The sequence below is a fragment of the Ambystoma mexicanum genome, chromosome 7p, assembly GCF_040938575.1.
Source record: "Ambystoma mexicanum isolate Mex_15411 chromosome 7p, UKY_AmexF1_1, whole genome shotgun sequence".
In the NCBI taxonomy this organism is placed as follows: domain Eukaryota; kingdom Metazoa; phylum Chordata; class Amphibia; order Caudata; family Ambystomatidae; genus Ambystoma; species Ambystoma mexicanum.
The window spans coordinates 872,248,911-872,264,807 of NC_090939.1; the positions used below are offsets into that span (position 1 = coordinate 872,248,911).

Sequence of the window (15,897 nt, forward strand, 5' to 3'; positions counted from 1 at the left end):
TCTCCACCTCTAGCTGCCTCACCCTATCTAGAGCGCTGATATTGTCTAAACTAGACTATTGCAACACACTTTACTTAGGCACTACCACTAAAAATTTGAATAGTCTCCAGATCCTGCAAAATAATGCCCTCAACCTCCCGCGCAAGGCGCACATATCTACGGCTAGAAAAGAAGTCCACTGGCTCCCGATCCGTGACAGAATTAAGCTAAGAACACTGGTCATCACCCACAAGTGCCTATCACACACTGCCCCACGGTACCTTTCTGACAAATTTTCTAGACACTGCCCCATTAGACCCACCAGAACATCTTACCTACACCAACTAAAGATCCCGAATTATAACCTAAAATCAGCAGGGGGCTCCAGTTTTCCAGTGCTCGCAGCACAATATTGGAACACCCTCCCCACTACAATTAGATCGGAAGCCGCATTCTGGCCATTCAGAGCCATGGTAAAATCATGGCTATTAGCCTAAACACCCAGATTCTCACCGTCATGACCTGCTAGCCGCCACTCTCCACCTGTAGTAATATTTATTCTACCTACAGCATAGTCAGGACCAACCTGTAACCCGGTCCGCATTAGCCACTGTAACTTTTATTCCTCACCCCATATTCTCTGTATATACTTTTCTTTTCTTGGTATATTCTACTCTTGTATGTAAGCACTCAGAGCCTGGACTAATGTACGCTCTGTCTGTTATATGATGATCGTGCAACTATATGTAACCCTGCTGTACACATGATTATGCGCCCAGTTACCTGAGGGTTCGGATGCGCTTTATAAATAAACAAACTAAAATAAACTAAACTCCTACTTTGAATGCCTGGTCTGCAGGCTTTCTATCTCTCTTGGCCTCTGTCTGACACTGGCCACCATCTACAGGCCACCTGGCCAGGTTGCCCTTTTCCTCTGAGTGGGCTGACCTCTCCTAGTCTCTCCTTCCCTCTACCTCTGAACTTCACCTCAGAGACCTTAATATCCACCCGGATGCTTCTAATCCCTCTGGGCTCTTCCGCAACCTCTGCAACTCGCTCTCTCTCTACCTCGCTCTCTCCATTCTACCCTCTGGTCCGACACATCTTGGATATTCCCATCTACTTAGACATCCCCCTCTAACCCTCTCACCACTCCTCTCTTGTACTGACCACCTTCTGCTTTCCTCTCACCTGAAACTCTGTTACTCAGTCAAAGCCCAACCCAGCACTGCCACCTACCTTTTCGGTCATTCGGCCCATGAAGCGTGTCTCAGTGAATGCCTTTGCCTCTACGTTATCTGCTCCTTCTACTCCAACGGCTGACTCACACTCTGACACAGCCCTCTCTAACCTGCATTTTTTCACCTCCAACACTCAGGACATCGTTGCCCCTATCATGAGAATCTGTCTGAAGCCTACCTCCAAGTGCAACACTCCTGGTATGACTCTGACCTCGTTGCGCTGAAACACAACTACCGGGTGGCAGAGAGGAAGTGGAAGGCTTCGGGCGCATCCTCTGACAAACTGGCCTACCTCCTGCTCCTAAGATTCTCTGTGCTGTCCAAGAAGAGAGTCCACTTTCAAACCTGTGTATTCGCGGCCTCTAACAACACAGCCAAACTTGTTAAAATCTGCAAGGAGTTGCCAAATCCTTCTGCAGTCTCCACCTCTCCTCTTCCCTCCCAGGCCCTTTGTACGGCTCTGGCTTCTCACTTCACCACTAAAACTCAGGCCATCCTGTCCTCGCTCTCCTCTTCCTCGCCCTCTAGCCTCTCTCTCCCCTCCTCCTTTCTACTCTCTCTCCGACAACATCCAAAAAGGTTTCTAGACAAGTCCAATCTATAAAAGTATTGTCCAGACAGGTGCTCTCCTGCTCCTCCAGAACAATCAAGGACCACATTAACACCCTCGCTCCAACCTTGGCTGATTTCTGCAATCACTCTTTCGCCACTGGATATTTCCCCTCTCTCCTCAAGCACTCCTTTGTGCACACCATTTGCCGATGCTACCAGTCCGGCAAACTGTCGCACAATTTCTGTTACTCCTTTCCTGGGCAAAATCCTGGAAATGCTGGCGATCTCCCAGCTTACTCCCCACACTGAATCTGTTAGTTGTCTCCATGACCATCAGTCTGGCTTCAGAGCAGCCAGAGGCACGGAAGCTGCTTTCCTGAACACCCGTGAAGATCTGCTCTCTAATCTTGACTCCAGCCTCCCTTCTGTCCTCATCCTCCTTGACCTTTCCTCTGCTTTTGACACTGCCAACCACTCCATCCTGATCAATGAACTCCGTGAGAACCTGGGCATCACGGATCAGGCCCTGGAGTGGTTGACCACCTTCCTCCTGGACCAACCCTCCCAGGTCCAACTTGGGTCCTTTCCCTCCACCACCACCCTCTCCACATGTGGTGTTACGCAGGGCTCTAACCTTTCACCCTGGCTCTTCAATGTCTACTTGGCCTCTTTGGCCCACCTGGTCTGTCTCCTCTAACGTTCAGTGTTATGCGGCTGGTACTCTGCACTCTTTCAGGTTCCCCTCTGCCTCCTCTCCTCTTTTGCTCATTCCTGACTGTCTATCCGCGATTCAGGGTTGGTGCGCCTCCAATGATCTCTGCCTTAATGTCAGTAATACAGAGATCCTTTTCAATGGGACCCCTGCTCCCGCTTTCCCTCGCTCAGTCTGGCTGCCCTCTTCCTTCGCCTTCCTCTGAGGCAAAAAACCTTGGTGTCCTCTGCGACTCCGCTCTCTCCTTCTTGCCGCACATCTGGGACCTTGCCATGAAGGCCCACTACCAGCTGCAGCTCCTCAGAGGTATTATTCCTTTTTTCACTTTTCCCCCAGAAGCCAGTCTCCAGACCCTGGTTCTCTCTAGGCTGGACTACTGCAACAGCCTCTTTCTCAATCTGCCTTCCTCTACCCTCTGCAACTAATCCAGAACAGGACTGCAAGACTTACCCTTGGCCACAAGCCCAGGGACTATCTCTCCAGCCCTGAAATGTCTCCACTGGCTCCCGGTGGCTGCAAGGGTCAAGTTCAAGACCCTTTGCATCGTCCACAAGGCTTTCTGGGGCCGGGGCCCACACTATATCCAACTCTCTTCCAAAAGACCTTCCTTCTTGAGCCCTTCGCTCAGCTACCTCCAACTCTCTGCGGGTCAAACGCTTCTCCAGACAGAGTGGGGGATAGATCTCTCTCCTCAGCAGGTACCTCCCTCTGGAATGGCCTCCCTAAAACTTGAGCCAGACCACCTGAAGTTCTGGAAGCAGCTCAAGAACTTCCTTTTCTCCTCTGCTTTCTCTCTCTCTCCCTCCCCTGCTGACCTACCTGGTTGTGGTGCCGACTGGTTGCTTGGCTACCCTCAAAGTTTCACTGGGTTCCAGGCTCCTCCATGATCGGTGACCCCTTCGGGCCTACCACGCACTTGGGGGCTGCAACTGTAACCTCTACAGTCCCCTGCCTCCTTGCACTTACCCAGAGCTGCGCTGCCGAGGCTGCACTCCCACTTCCCTCTCCCTGGCACATCATGCTCTACCTTCCGCCTGCACTTTGCATTGCCGCACTTGCACGATTTGAATGATTCACGGCCTTGTAAGATCATGTCTTTTCCTCCCTCTGTCTTCCCTCCCTTGTCTTGTCGCGCCTAGAAGCACTTGTGTACAGGCTCGTTATAAATGATGTATCATATCACAAAGGACAAATGCAGGATAGTGACTTTGAGGAAGATTCTCCAGGCTCTGTAGTTCCAAGAATGGCTCATGTCGTTGGACCTTCAGGACGCCTATATTCCCGTGCCTAACTACAGGAAGCAAAGGCAGTTCTGCGGTTCATCATCGGGGACGACCATTATCAGTTCAAGGTGCTCCCCTTTGACTTTACCTCCGCACCAAATGTCTTCACTAAGCTAATAGCAGTAGTAGGAAAAATCTCAGGAGAGCCAGCGTCTTTGTGTTTTCATACTTTGACGATTGGCTGATCAGGGCTCGGTCAGCGAAAACGTTTTGAGGCAACTTGAGGACACTTGTTCGCTGCTGCACAACTTGGTTTTCCCCCTGAAATTATCACACATCTCACCAGCACAGAGGTTCGAGTTCATTGGAGCAGTATTGGACATCCGCGCAGGGAAGGCTTTTCCTCCCCCGAAGAGTCACCAATGTGACGAGAATGGTCCCTCTCGTCCAGAATTCCAGCAGTCTCCTTACATCTGCCTTCCTGCCCCTGCTGGGCCTTAGGGAATCATGTATTTTCCTGGTGCCTTAGGCGATACTCCAATGAGATCCCTGCAGTGGCTTCTGAGGGTATGCAGTGATAAAATTGCAGCAAAAATATCGCTGTAAAAAAAATCGCTGCAAAAATGCCGTGGTTTGACCCATAAAGGTGTACCCCATTACACCATTTAAGGGGCGTGGGGGTTGCAGGGTTGTCCCCCGCTCCACTTAAATGGTATAATGGGTCAGTGGATTGCGGTATCAAAACCACTGCATTTTTGCAGCGATATTTTGTGTTCACTGCCATTTTTGCTGCGATTTTAACACATGGAACCCTTCTGAGGAGCAAGTGGTTGCAGTATTTCAGCGAGATGGCGGATGTCCTACACAGGTGTCGAGGTCTGTGGTCAACCACTTGGTCTGGTGGAGAGATGAGACAAACATGTTGGCAGGAGAACCTTTCTGGGCGCTTTGGCCTGAGGGACAGGTGCTCGCAGATGCCTCGCTGAAGGGTTAGGGAGATCATTACGGCTCTATGCAAATCAGTGGTCATTGATCTCAGAGGGGAAGAATTTTGCCACATCAATCTGCTGGAACTGCGAGCAGTCAGAATAGTGCTGACGGCAAGTGTGCCTTTTCTGCGGGGAAGCTTGTCTTGATTCCCTCTCGCAGGCTGAACCTGGGGGGCATGAGGGGATGGGGAACTGAGGTATGGGAGCGTAGTACATCCCTTTTAATCCGGTGATCGACATCACGTCAGTTGTTGGAGTGGTATGGCCAAATACGAGGGAGTCGTCGGGAGTCTGTCGAGCGGCACTGCGCCCCCGTCAAAAAACCATTCATGCTGCTGACGCTGGATGAAGATCTATCAAGATGAGCCATCACCTGTTTAAGCATGTATTATTTGTAGACATGTACACTGTACTGAATTTGTATGTGTATACTGCAACTCAAAAAACAAATGTATTTTTTAGAGAAAGAGGAATCTGTGGGAGAAGTAATCATAGAAAATTGGTACCCTTCCCTCACCATCTAGTGAGGCAAAACACCTTGGCATCATCTTTGACTCCTCTCTCCTTCTCCCCTCACATCACCAAGAAGGCTCACTTTCAGCTCCACCTCCCCAGAAATTCTCCCCTTCCTTACATTCCCCCAGAAACTCCAGTGCTCTGGTTCTCTTTAGGCTGAACTACTGAAACAGCCTCTTCCTCAATCTAACTCTTCGCCCCCTTCAACTAATCGAGAATAAGAAAAAAAGGGGGTGCTGGAACCCTGTTAAGATGGGCGCTGGATAAAGTGGTTTTCACTCATTATACTGGTGCCTCCATGGTGGGCAAATGCTGAGTCTTGAAACCGTTTGGTGTGCGTAGTATTGGTTTTAATGTGCAGGCGGTTGTGTTGGTCAAAGCACTGATGTTGCCATTCATATAAGAAAAAAGCCAAAATGTGTTTTGACCAATGGGTCTTTATCTAGCCGATGTGGTGTAATACTGAGGTGGTCCTTGTGTAAGGAGCTGAATAGCATCAGTGTGGCCAGGGAGGCCTCTGTGTATACGTTGCGCATTCATGGCAATCTGTAGATCGTCTTTTGGATGGTTAATGCCCTTCAATCCCAGGGACAAGGACTGGCCTCATCCTTCCTGCACCTTCTGAGCCTCATGTCCTCCTGCATTCTAGTCATGCCTGAGGCAAGACTGCGCATGAGATCTCTTCAGTGGCTTCTCTGTTGCCAATGGTCGCAGTTTCAGGGCCACATGTTGGACCCTTTGCAGGTCTCCGATCAGTTGAGACTCAGGATCTTGCTTGGTGGATTGTGCGAGACAACTTGCTGAAGAGCATGTTTTCGCCAAATTTTGCCCCAGCTGACAGTGTTCACGGATGAATCTGACTGGTTGGGGAGCTCACCTGCTCACTGAACATTGAGCAGACTGGTTTCACGCGGATTTTTGGGAACACATCAACTTGCTGGAGCAGAGGGCGATCGGATGGCCCTGGTTACCTTCCTCCCCTCTGTGAAACGTAAGACTGTGCTGATCCTGACGGACAACAAAATGGCCATGCACTAACTCAACAACTGAGGTGTTTTAGGGTTCTTGCTGCTGTGCAGAGAAGCAATGCAACTGTGGTTCTGGGCTCTGTAGAACAGTGACTCTCTAACAGTGGCTCATCTGGCAGGGCGGGAATGGCATGGCTGATGCCTTGAGCAGGTCGACGTCTGCTTCCCACGAGTGGAATCTATGGAGGAGATTGTCTCCTATTGGAGAACTCCTCAAGTGGACCTCTTGGCTTCCATTGTGAACCGGAAGTGTGACTTGTTTTGCTCCAGGCAATTTCCACATCAGGGAGCTCTGGGGGACATGCTGATGGTCAAGCCGACTATCGACAATCTCTATGCCGTCACGCTGATCCCAGTCATTCTGCTGGTTCGTAGGAGATTGCGCTTGTTCGGAATCACAATTATCCTGATCGCCCCAGACTGGCCCCGGAGAACATGGTATCCTGTGTTGCTGGACCTATCCATCTGCCCTCTCTGGCACCTTCGACTTGCTCTCCCATTAGAAGGGACAGGGTCCTCCACCCGAACCTCAGCAGCCTGAACCTTTATGCTTGACTGAGAGGCAGAGATAAAAGGAGTGGGACTTGATGGACAACGTCCTCAATGTGCTCCTTTCAGCTCTGAGACCCGCTACAAAATCCATGTATGCCTGCAGGTTGTATACAATTTAGATCTGGTGCCAGAAGGACGTAGATCCTGTGTCCTGTCCCCTGTTTTGGATGTTCTGCTTTCTTTGGCCCAGGCAGGCCTGGAGATTGGCACGGTAAAGGGTTACCTAACTGCTATTTCGGTTTTCAAAAGGACCTCAGAACAGGGCTCATTCTTCACAATCCCCACTTTTGGGCATTTTTTGCTGGGTTTGTGTAACCAGTTTCTTCCCCGCCAGTTTGTGGTTCCGGCGTGGGATTTGAGTTTAGTTTTGACCTTTCTTATGGGTGCTCCGTTTGAGCCCCTGCATTCATGTTCTGTTAAGGAGGTGATTTTCCCGGTTGCCATTACTTCGTTGAGACCATGTGACATTATGAGACCCTCCTTTCTGCCAAAGGTGTGGTCTCAGATTTCCATCTCTCTCAAAAGATCTATCTTCCTGTTTTTTCCTCCTCCTCATGCTTCGAAAGGCAGAAGAACTATCCCATCAGCTGGACACGGTTTGGGCCCTGAAGCCTGAAGTTCTACACATCTCATACTAGAGAGGCTAGGAAGCGTGAGCAACTTTTTGTTGGTTACGCTGGTGCTCGTGCTGGCAGGGCTGTTACCAAACAGACCCCATCTAGGAGAAGCATTCCCTGCATCTAAGAATGCTACAATCTGGCTGGGCAGGATGTGCCTGAGGGGCTCAGAGCTCATTTTACCAGAGGAGTGGCTGCCACCTCTGCCTCGCAGTGGCATTCCGGGCCTGGGCATGTGCAAGTTAGCAATGTGGGCGTCTCTGAACACGTTTGCTAGGCATTATTGCTTAGATTTAATTGCGGGCCAGGATGACTGGTTTGGTAGGGCAGTCCCCTGGAGTGGTTTAGGTGGCATCCAGGGTACATACTTCATTATAATTTATAATTTTTAGAATTGGTTTTTATAGCATGCTTAATACCCAGAGGTTTCGAAGCACGGACCTGGGGATCGAACCTGTGTTGCTCTGCATCATCTTGCTCCCAAGACCAGCATGTTGCCCCTGAGCTATCCTCCCGAGAATAGATGAGGAAGGAGTCTATTAGAAGAACAAATTGCTTCTCTCTCGTTGATGTTCTTTCTTTCTGATGGATGTTTCTCCCACTGACTCCACATCACGCTCCGTACCTGCCCCTTTTGCCAGAAGCTAATACACCATCGGTTCTACAGTCCCCCAGCTTCTGAGTGCTAGAGAAAAGGGTGGAACTGAGTTCACTGGGTGCAGTGTCGCTATGTATACTGGACCCAATGTCCTATCTGGTGCGTGGCACATATAGGTGCTAGACGGAGCAAATGTGGAGCATGATGTGCCCAGGATGGCAGAAATGTTTCCGGAGAACAGCTGTGGTGGGATAGAGATCATTGATGAGGATTCAGTGGGATAAACGTCCATCAGAAATAACATTACCAAGAGTTGAGTGATTGTTTCTTTTGACGGATGTTCCTCCCACGGATTGCTCATTGCCCTCCCTAACTGCCCATTTTAACAGATAGCCAGTACATCATTGGTTCCACGGTCCCTCAGTGTCAGTGCTAGGTGAAAGTGTGGAACTGAGGTCACAGGGAGCAACGCCTTGATATATACTGACCCCGATGTCTGATACAGTGCAGAACATGTGAAGGTGTCGGGCGGAGCTGATACGGAGCTCAGCTGCACTCCCTGGTGGTGGTACAGTTTCCGAAGATGAGCTGTGCTGCGAGTAAGAGATCAGAGTTGAGAAATCATTGGGTGGAAAGACCATCTGAAAGAACATTACAGATAGGTCATTTTTTTGGGGGGATATTACAAAATGAGATGGAAATGTTTAAGTCTTAACTAGTGGTGCTCCTACTATCAGTCACAGCAGCAACCCATAATTATCTTATCTGTGGCCCTGTTTAAAGGGAAAAATGACAGTTTGACCCTGCCCCACTGAGCGTTCTGGTCTGAACTTCTAAGCCATGTCTTCTCTGTATTGGAAACTAAAGCCCCTAGCACTTGCTAAATACGTCATGCTTTGCTTAATTTCTTTCCTTCTCTGTATCTGATATGCAGGCATTTAACAGACAGACAGAAGCTGTATCTGATTTATTGTCCTCAGATTGTGGGAAGTGAGCTTGCATATAATCTCCATAATGTTTTGAATATGTAGGGTGGTACATTTGGAGTGAGGGGGGGGGGGTCTGCCTCTACTTAATGGTACCCATTGTCACAATGGCGCATGATTTTGAAGTAGTGTAGCCTCGAGATAAAAATTGATTACCATGACACGTTTTGCATAGGTTTTTACCAAGGCATGAACCTAATTTAACAGAGATATACTTTCTATGGGCGTTCAATGCATTAATCTCATGGAAAATGGGTTTGGAAAGAGCTCTATTTTTAGCTGAATGCAACTTAATGCCATTGCCATAGTCAAGATTCCATGATTGTCATCAATTCGATCTTATTTTACCTTTCTCCTTTAATCCATAGGGGGCCATGGCAGCAACATACTCTGCACTGAGCCGCAATCCTTTGTCTCCAGTTTTGGAACCTGTGGGTCGATCTACACTTGCTCAGCGGAGAGGTGTAAAGAAAATTACCTCAACAGCCCTTTGAAGTGAACTGAACCAGACATTTGGTACCACAGCAGAGGATGAAAGCACAAGCCAAGGCCAGAGATGTCACCTAAACAAGAAATGCCTTCAAAAAAACTCTGCTCAGCTGGTACCCAAAATGCTGCTGCTTTGCTCTTTTACTTGCTTTAAACTGTTGATGGCAAGGGACTGAATTTACTGATTATTCAGCTGGAACATCAAATGGATACCGAATTACATAGAACGCTCGTCATTTGGAGAACAATAAGAACAATTGATTTTATCATTGACATGAAAATACACTGATTAAGACCCTTTGCACCACAAAGCATTATTTTTATACAGAACTTCTCTTGTCCCTTAAAACATTTGTTACTTCCAATGATGGATGATTCATGTGCAACATTTGGCTTACATAACTATGTTATTGTACTTTGCACCATCCAACATTTGTATGTTTTTTAATTCATTTATTGTTTTTTGTTGTTGTTTTTTAAGTACCCTTATATAATTTAGTATTTGTACAAAAAAGAACGGTTAGACATGTATCTGGGTAGAGAATTCACTTGGAAATATTCAGTATTGTTGGGTCAGCTCTGAAAAACCTGGCTGTTGAACAGCCTTTGAATGTAATGCCATAACATGCACTTACAGAGCAAAAAGAAGCGCAGTTAATGTGTGTCAGTGTATGAGAAGGAATGAATGACAAAGTCTTTGAAGTAGAATAATTCTATCTAAATAAATGTATACATATATATATATAAATATATATACACTGTAAAGGTGGAGGTATTTACCTTATAATCGCTAGAGTTACGAAAAACCTGTACTGAACTTTTTATTGGCAGTATTTAAAATGGCTAAGTTTAAATATTTCATTGGGTCATGAAGAAATAGATATAGATATTTTTTCTATGAATTATAGATTACTGTTGGGAGACTGACTCACCAGTATTCAACACAGGGGTATTATTTTGTTCTATGGTCAAGTGGAGTTATCAATGGGTGAGTATCCACTCGTTAATGTGCTTTTATTAGCTTTATCTTGCAACTCCTATCCTTCTGAAAGGGGAGTTGTACATGTGAGGGATGTAATTATCTTATTTTCTGAGGTAGGGAGAGTATTTCAAATGGGTTTTTTTTATTACACAATCACAGAGAAAATATTTTTCTACTGTTCTTTACAATCATACTTTATACTAGTTTTCGGAGCATGGCATGTGTAGTGAATTTAAGATATACCTGAGAGCTATAATAATACAATGTTGCAAGCATACAGATTGTCTCCTAAAATGTTTTGGAACTGCTTCAACTAAATTTAAATAGTAAGTTATTAAATACTTTAAATAATTGTTTTACTCCAAATCTTGCAATCATGTTACTGTGTATACAGTTCCAGTGGTAACTACGATCTATAAGGCACTAGAAAAAGAATCATTGCTTGTAAATTTGTTGAGACAGGTTTTGTAATCCTAAGAAAGTGACTTTATACAATGAATAAACTTTCAGAACATAGACAACCAGCTTCTCGTCTTGTCTGCTTTTATCACCTGAGCGAAGGGTAAAATTTGGAACTCATTAATACATCAAATCAATTTCAGCGAACAGTGATAGTCATGTTGATTACAAGGCACAACAAAAACAATAGCAATTCAAATGATAGATTTTTTTAACAAATGTGTGTTTATATTTGCTATATTTTCAAGATCAACACTGTATAGCAGAAGGTAAAACTTGGAAATACAGAGCATGTACCTTGCTTGATAACACAGAAAGATGACTTTGTAAACGCACAAGAGTACATACAAAATAGAGGGAATTGATTCGATGTTGACCGCAAAGCAGAAACAAGAAAGCGTGCAGTGCTGAAAAGGGCAGTTTTATATATAAGGTCAGCACATATGAAGCTCCTCTTCCTACAGGAAAACTGGGATTTCAGATCATGAAATCCAGGCAGAATGCAGTACTTTTTAGATAGTTAATCTCTGGTATTTTTCCTGCTTAAGCTAGTGATAGGGAGATTTATCATTTTTATGCTTCAGCCCCCCTCCTAGTGAGACCCCCAGCCCTTCTGCTGGACTTCAGGACCTTTTATCTTCAATCCTGAATGAGTGGAGCCCTTTTCCTCGCATTCACAACAAGGGGGGCAGTTGTAGAAATAAAACCAGTGTATTTGCAGCCAAGCCATAGTTCCAAGGCTCATTAGGAAGGATGCCATATTAAGCTATTTTTTTTTTTAGCCCATTTGTCAAAACACATATTTTCATGTGTGAAATGTACTCTTTAAACATTTTGTCTATTATACATTAAAATCTGAAATCGTTCTTTTGACCTCTTTGATTAAAAGTTTATCACTATTTACATTAATTACTATGAAGTTCGATTTCTTTACCATTCTGTCTCTATTTTTACTTTGGGATGCTTTTCTAGGGATATTTTAACACAGAACCCAAAATTCAAGTTACAAGCTACTAGGCTGGCATACAGTGTCACTCCCCCACACTATTCTCGAAATACGAACAACACACAATTTCTTACTTGCCAAGAGTGGATTGTCACTTGCCAATGGCTAGTATAGAGTGTTTGGTAAGAATTGGTGCAGTCCAACTGGTGTGTGACTACACAAGATTTATCTCTTGGTATTGGGTATCCCACCTTTTAATATAGGCCTGTACTACAAAAGTTGGTAGTGTAACTGAGCAGCCAGGCTTATCTTAAGAGGGGTAATGTGAGCTGTACATTGAAATCAGTAAATGCAGGTATCCAAGTAAACACACACTTGTTTATATAAAATGTATATACAAACAAAGATGTTTGAAGCATTCTTTAAAAAACAGTAACTAATATTAACGTTCATTCCAAGTTGGGATTCAATTAAAAAAAGTTAATAAAGCAGGTGAGTAATTCTTTCATATGTTATACATTTTCCAGCACAAAATGCGAAAACATTTGAGGTCAGTAATAACTTATTTTATATCACCTTTGCAGTATTCAGTTATAAGGGAGGGAAAGGTAATGGTTAGATCAGAACATAACGGTATTCTATAAAAACAGATTCTCCCAAAGGGATGCATGCAGTCTTTTGTCACAGCAATAATAGTGTTCAACAATTAAAACCTGTAAGGGAACAAGCTATGCTAAAGCCAATAGGTTCAGAAGGGGGCCTTTTGGGAGCCAGGACAGCCAAAATCAATAGGCCAGTTCAAAGTTCTGATGCTCTCTTCTTAGAAAATCTCTTTAAATAGTCAATAGTTCAAATAGAAAATCTCAGCAACTAAAGAGTCGCCGCCTTGAAAAAGCACAAGCTGAAAGGCCAATGAAAGTGAGTTAAGGTCAACTCAGAATATGGTACAATAGCACTCCCCAAGGTAGGAAGCACCACAAATGGCAAAAGGTCGATTTCTCCAGCGTGGGGTCTGGCATGCTCATGAATATTCCCGGTCATCAGCCTGGGAATCCTCATTAAAAGAAAAAAACATTTTACTTTCACTTACAAACTGTATTTATCCTTTAAACCAATCACTGTCTTCTGGGTCATACTGCCCCATCCAATGACAGCCCCCTCCCTAAGCCCCTCCTCTGGCAGCCATCTTCACATTTTTACTGCTCGCTTCAGCGTTGGGAGTCCTCTAGTTTGCTCTGCGAGTTACTTCTACGTTTGTTCGTGTTTTTGACAGAAAAAGGTTCCATTTTTGTTCCTGATAGCGGGGATCCGTTGTCAGTGAATTTCAGCACCCCTCAAGGACAAAGATCGTCTTAAGTTTCCAGAAGGCCATTAGGCCCACTTCATGCCCTCCAAGCATGACCGAGGAGGAGGAGGGGAAGGTCCCTCTTGAAGCCCTGCACCAAGTGTGGGCTACGGAACGTGTTTGTGGAAGACAAGTAACTTCAATGCCTCTACTGCCTGCACCCAGACCATAAGGAGGCAGAGTGCGAGATATTCCTGGGGTTCTCCAAGAAACGACGCACAGGCACAGTAGACTGGCAGCGTGGCGTAACGCTAAGGCCTTTGCCCTGTGCCCCGAGCAGGGTCATGTCTCACCCAGGACCGGCTGGTTCGAGGAGTGGTATTCAGTCATTTGAGGGTGCCTCATCCATGGGGGCCCAAGACCATGCCAAGAACTGCAAGTTCGAGTCCACCGGGTCGCTACGGAAGCGGGCCCTAAGTAAGATAGGGCGCAATCGACCTCACCATCCATTGCCAGCCATCAATCGAGCTCCTCCTCAAAAAGGAAATCTACCAAATTGCAGGAGAAATCTGAGAGGCCGCAGACGGAGAAGGCCGCCAATCAACGCATGCTAAGACTTCGTTGACTATCGATTCGGTGGCAGCTGCTCTAACGGCAGCTAAGGGAGCTGACCCTGTGAAGGTAGCCCCTGAAGCACAAAGTTTACTGCGTCCTAGGCGCGACACTGCCGCAGTGACTTTGGCATTCTACTGGCACGCCAGAAAGGGGGGGGGCTGGTTCAGGCCCCATAGGGGGGAAAAGAGGGTGGGGTGAGGAGGCCCTGAAACAGCGCCCCCCGCCCCCAACACGGCAGGCTGTGGCAGAAGCCACAAACGTCTCGTCCACAGACTGAGGACCAGGAGTCCTTGCACACGGTCAACAAGGACGTGGAAGAGGATGGAGGCGACGACTGAGACAGCGCATGGCCTGGTTTTCCGATCCCGCCAGCTCAGCTGAAGGATGTGTCTCAGGACATTCTGTTGACCCTTCATACCTTGGTGTCGAAGATCCAGAAGAGGATGCCACTGGGCGTGGTTCCTATGGTCCCCCAGACCCTGTTGCCTCTGGACTGCAGAGCGGTCCTCGCCAAGGCCGTGTCTACTTTGAAGCGCTACGGTCACAAGTGGAACCGTTTCGCTACGTGTTGCCAGTCACGTAGATTACCCCGCTAAGGGTAACGGCACGCACATTCTTCCATACTTGCTCTCTTTGGCCAAGGCCAGCCTGGCACACGCTTCTAGCAAGGTGCATCTGGCAGTTATCTCCTGCTACACCAGGTCTCCAGGAAGATCTTTGCTGTGGTCTCGAAGATTTTTCCTGCCGGTGAAGGCTTCTGCACTGGCGTGGGAACTCAACGTGGTTCTGATGAGGCTCATGGGGCCCCCTTCAAGACGATGCATCAGACCCCTCAAGTTCCTCTCGTGGAAAACAGCTTTCCTTGTGGCCATCACCTCTGCCAGGAGAGTGAGTGAGATCCAGTCCCTATCCTGCAAGCAGCCATACCAGACTTTCCATGAATCGAGGCTGGTGCTGCGGATACACCTCTCTTTCATGCCGAAGGTTCAGTCGGAATTCCACCTGAACTAACCTTTGGTATTACCTGTTTTTCCCCCGAAACCTTTGTCACCAACTGAAAGGGCCTTGCACTCGCTGGACGTTGCTTGTGCCTTGAAGTTCTATGTGACACGCACAAAGGGTTTCGGAAGACTTCACAACTGTCTGTGAACTTTGGTCTTTTGAAAGGCCCTGCCCCAAGGCTTCAATTTCAACGTGGCTCTCCGGCTGCATCATGCATTGTCATTGGTTGGTGAACCAACCGCTGCACGGCCGTCTGAGAGCCCATTCCGCCAGAGCGATCGATGCTATGTGGAGAACCAAGCACACCTTCACGATGTTCTGCATCGACGGGGATTCCATGGAGGAGTCAAGAGTCAAGCAGTGCCACGCAACCTGTTCGCTTGAGATTAGTCTGTTCTAGAGGTAAGAGTTCATTGCCTTGCCACCTTCCGTGGTTGTGAACTACGGTTATGAATTCGTTTTTCATGCGCATATGAATCCATGCCAGACCCCATGCTGGAGAAGGAACAAGTTACTTACCTGTAACTATTGTTCTCTAGCATGGGTCTGGCATTGATTCACATGCGAACCCTCCCTCCGACCCCTCTGCTGCTTTTCTTGGTCATGCTGCCACTTTACGTGCTTACCAAATCTGAAGATGGCTGTCAGAGGAGGCACTTAGTGAGAGGGCTGTCATTGGATGAGGGCAGTATGACCCAGAGGACAGCGATTGGTTTAAAGGAGAAATACAGTTTGTAAGTGAAAGTGAAACTGTTTTTTTCTTTTACTGCGGATTCCCAGCCTGGCAGGGAATATTCATGAGCATGTGAACCCATGCCAGACCCATGCTGGAGAACAAGAGTTACAGATAAGTAAAGTGTGTCCCACAGTACCTGTGAACTTAAGAATTTGTTCCAGCTGGATGCCTTCTGGTTCAGTGCAGCAGACCCTTGTTACTGGTGGAGATATTGCAAGCCCAACCATGTCCCAAAAAGGGACAAGGGACCCACCCGGTGCTGTCAGTAACAATACTGGAAAGCAATAACAAAATCACCACCTATTTATCGACCTCAGTGTTGCGTCTTTACCATCGGCCCCGCCCTTGACGCAAACCCACTATTATCCCTCTCGGCTGACTCCGCAGTGA

The 15,897-nt window shown here is 46.8% G+C and overlaps 1 protein-coding gene across 3 annotated transcripts in view; it reads left to right on the top strand.

Moving 5' to 3' along the window:
* RPS6KA3 (ribosomal protein S6 kinase A3) overlaps positions 1 to 10,988 on the top strand; it is a 1,283,345-nt gene extending 1,272,357 nt beyond the window's left edge. For all 3 annotated transcript variants that reach the window (XM_069637077.1, XM_069637076.1, XM_069637078.1), the window contains exon 22: positions 9,362 to 10,988. In XM_069637077.1, coding sequence (XP_069493178.1) covers positions 9,362 to 9,487 — 126 coding nt within the window. In that variant the 3' untranslated portion in view covers positions 9,488 to 10,988. The remainder of the gene's footprint in view (positions 1 to 9,361) is intronic.
* The last annotated feature ends 4,909 nt before the right edge of the window (positions 10,989 to 15,897 follow it).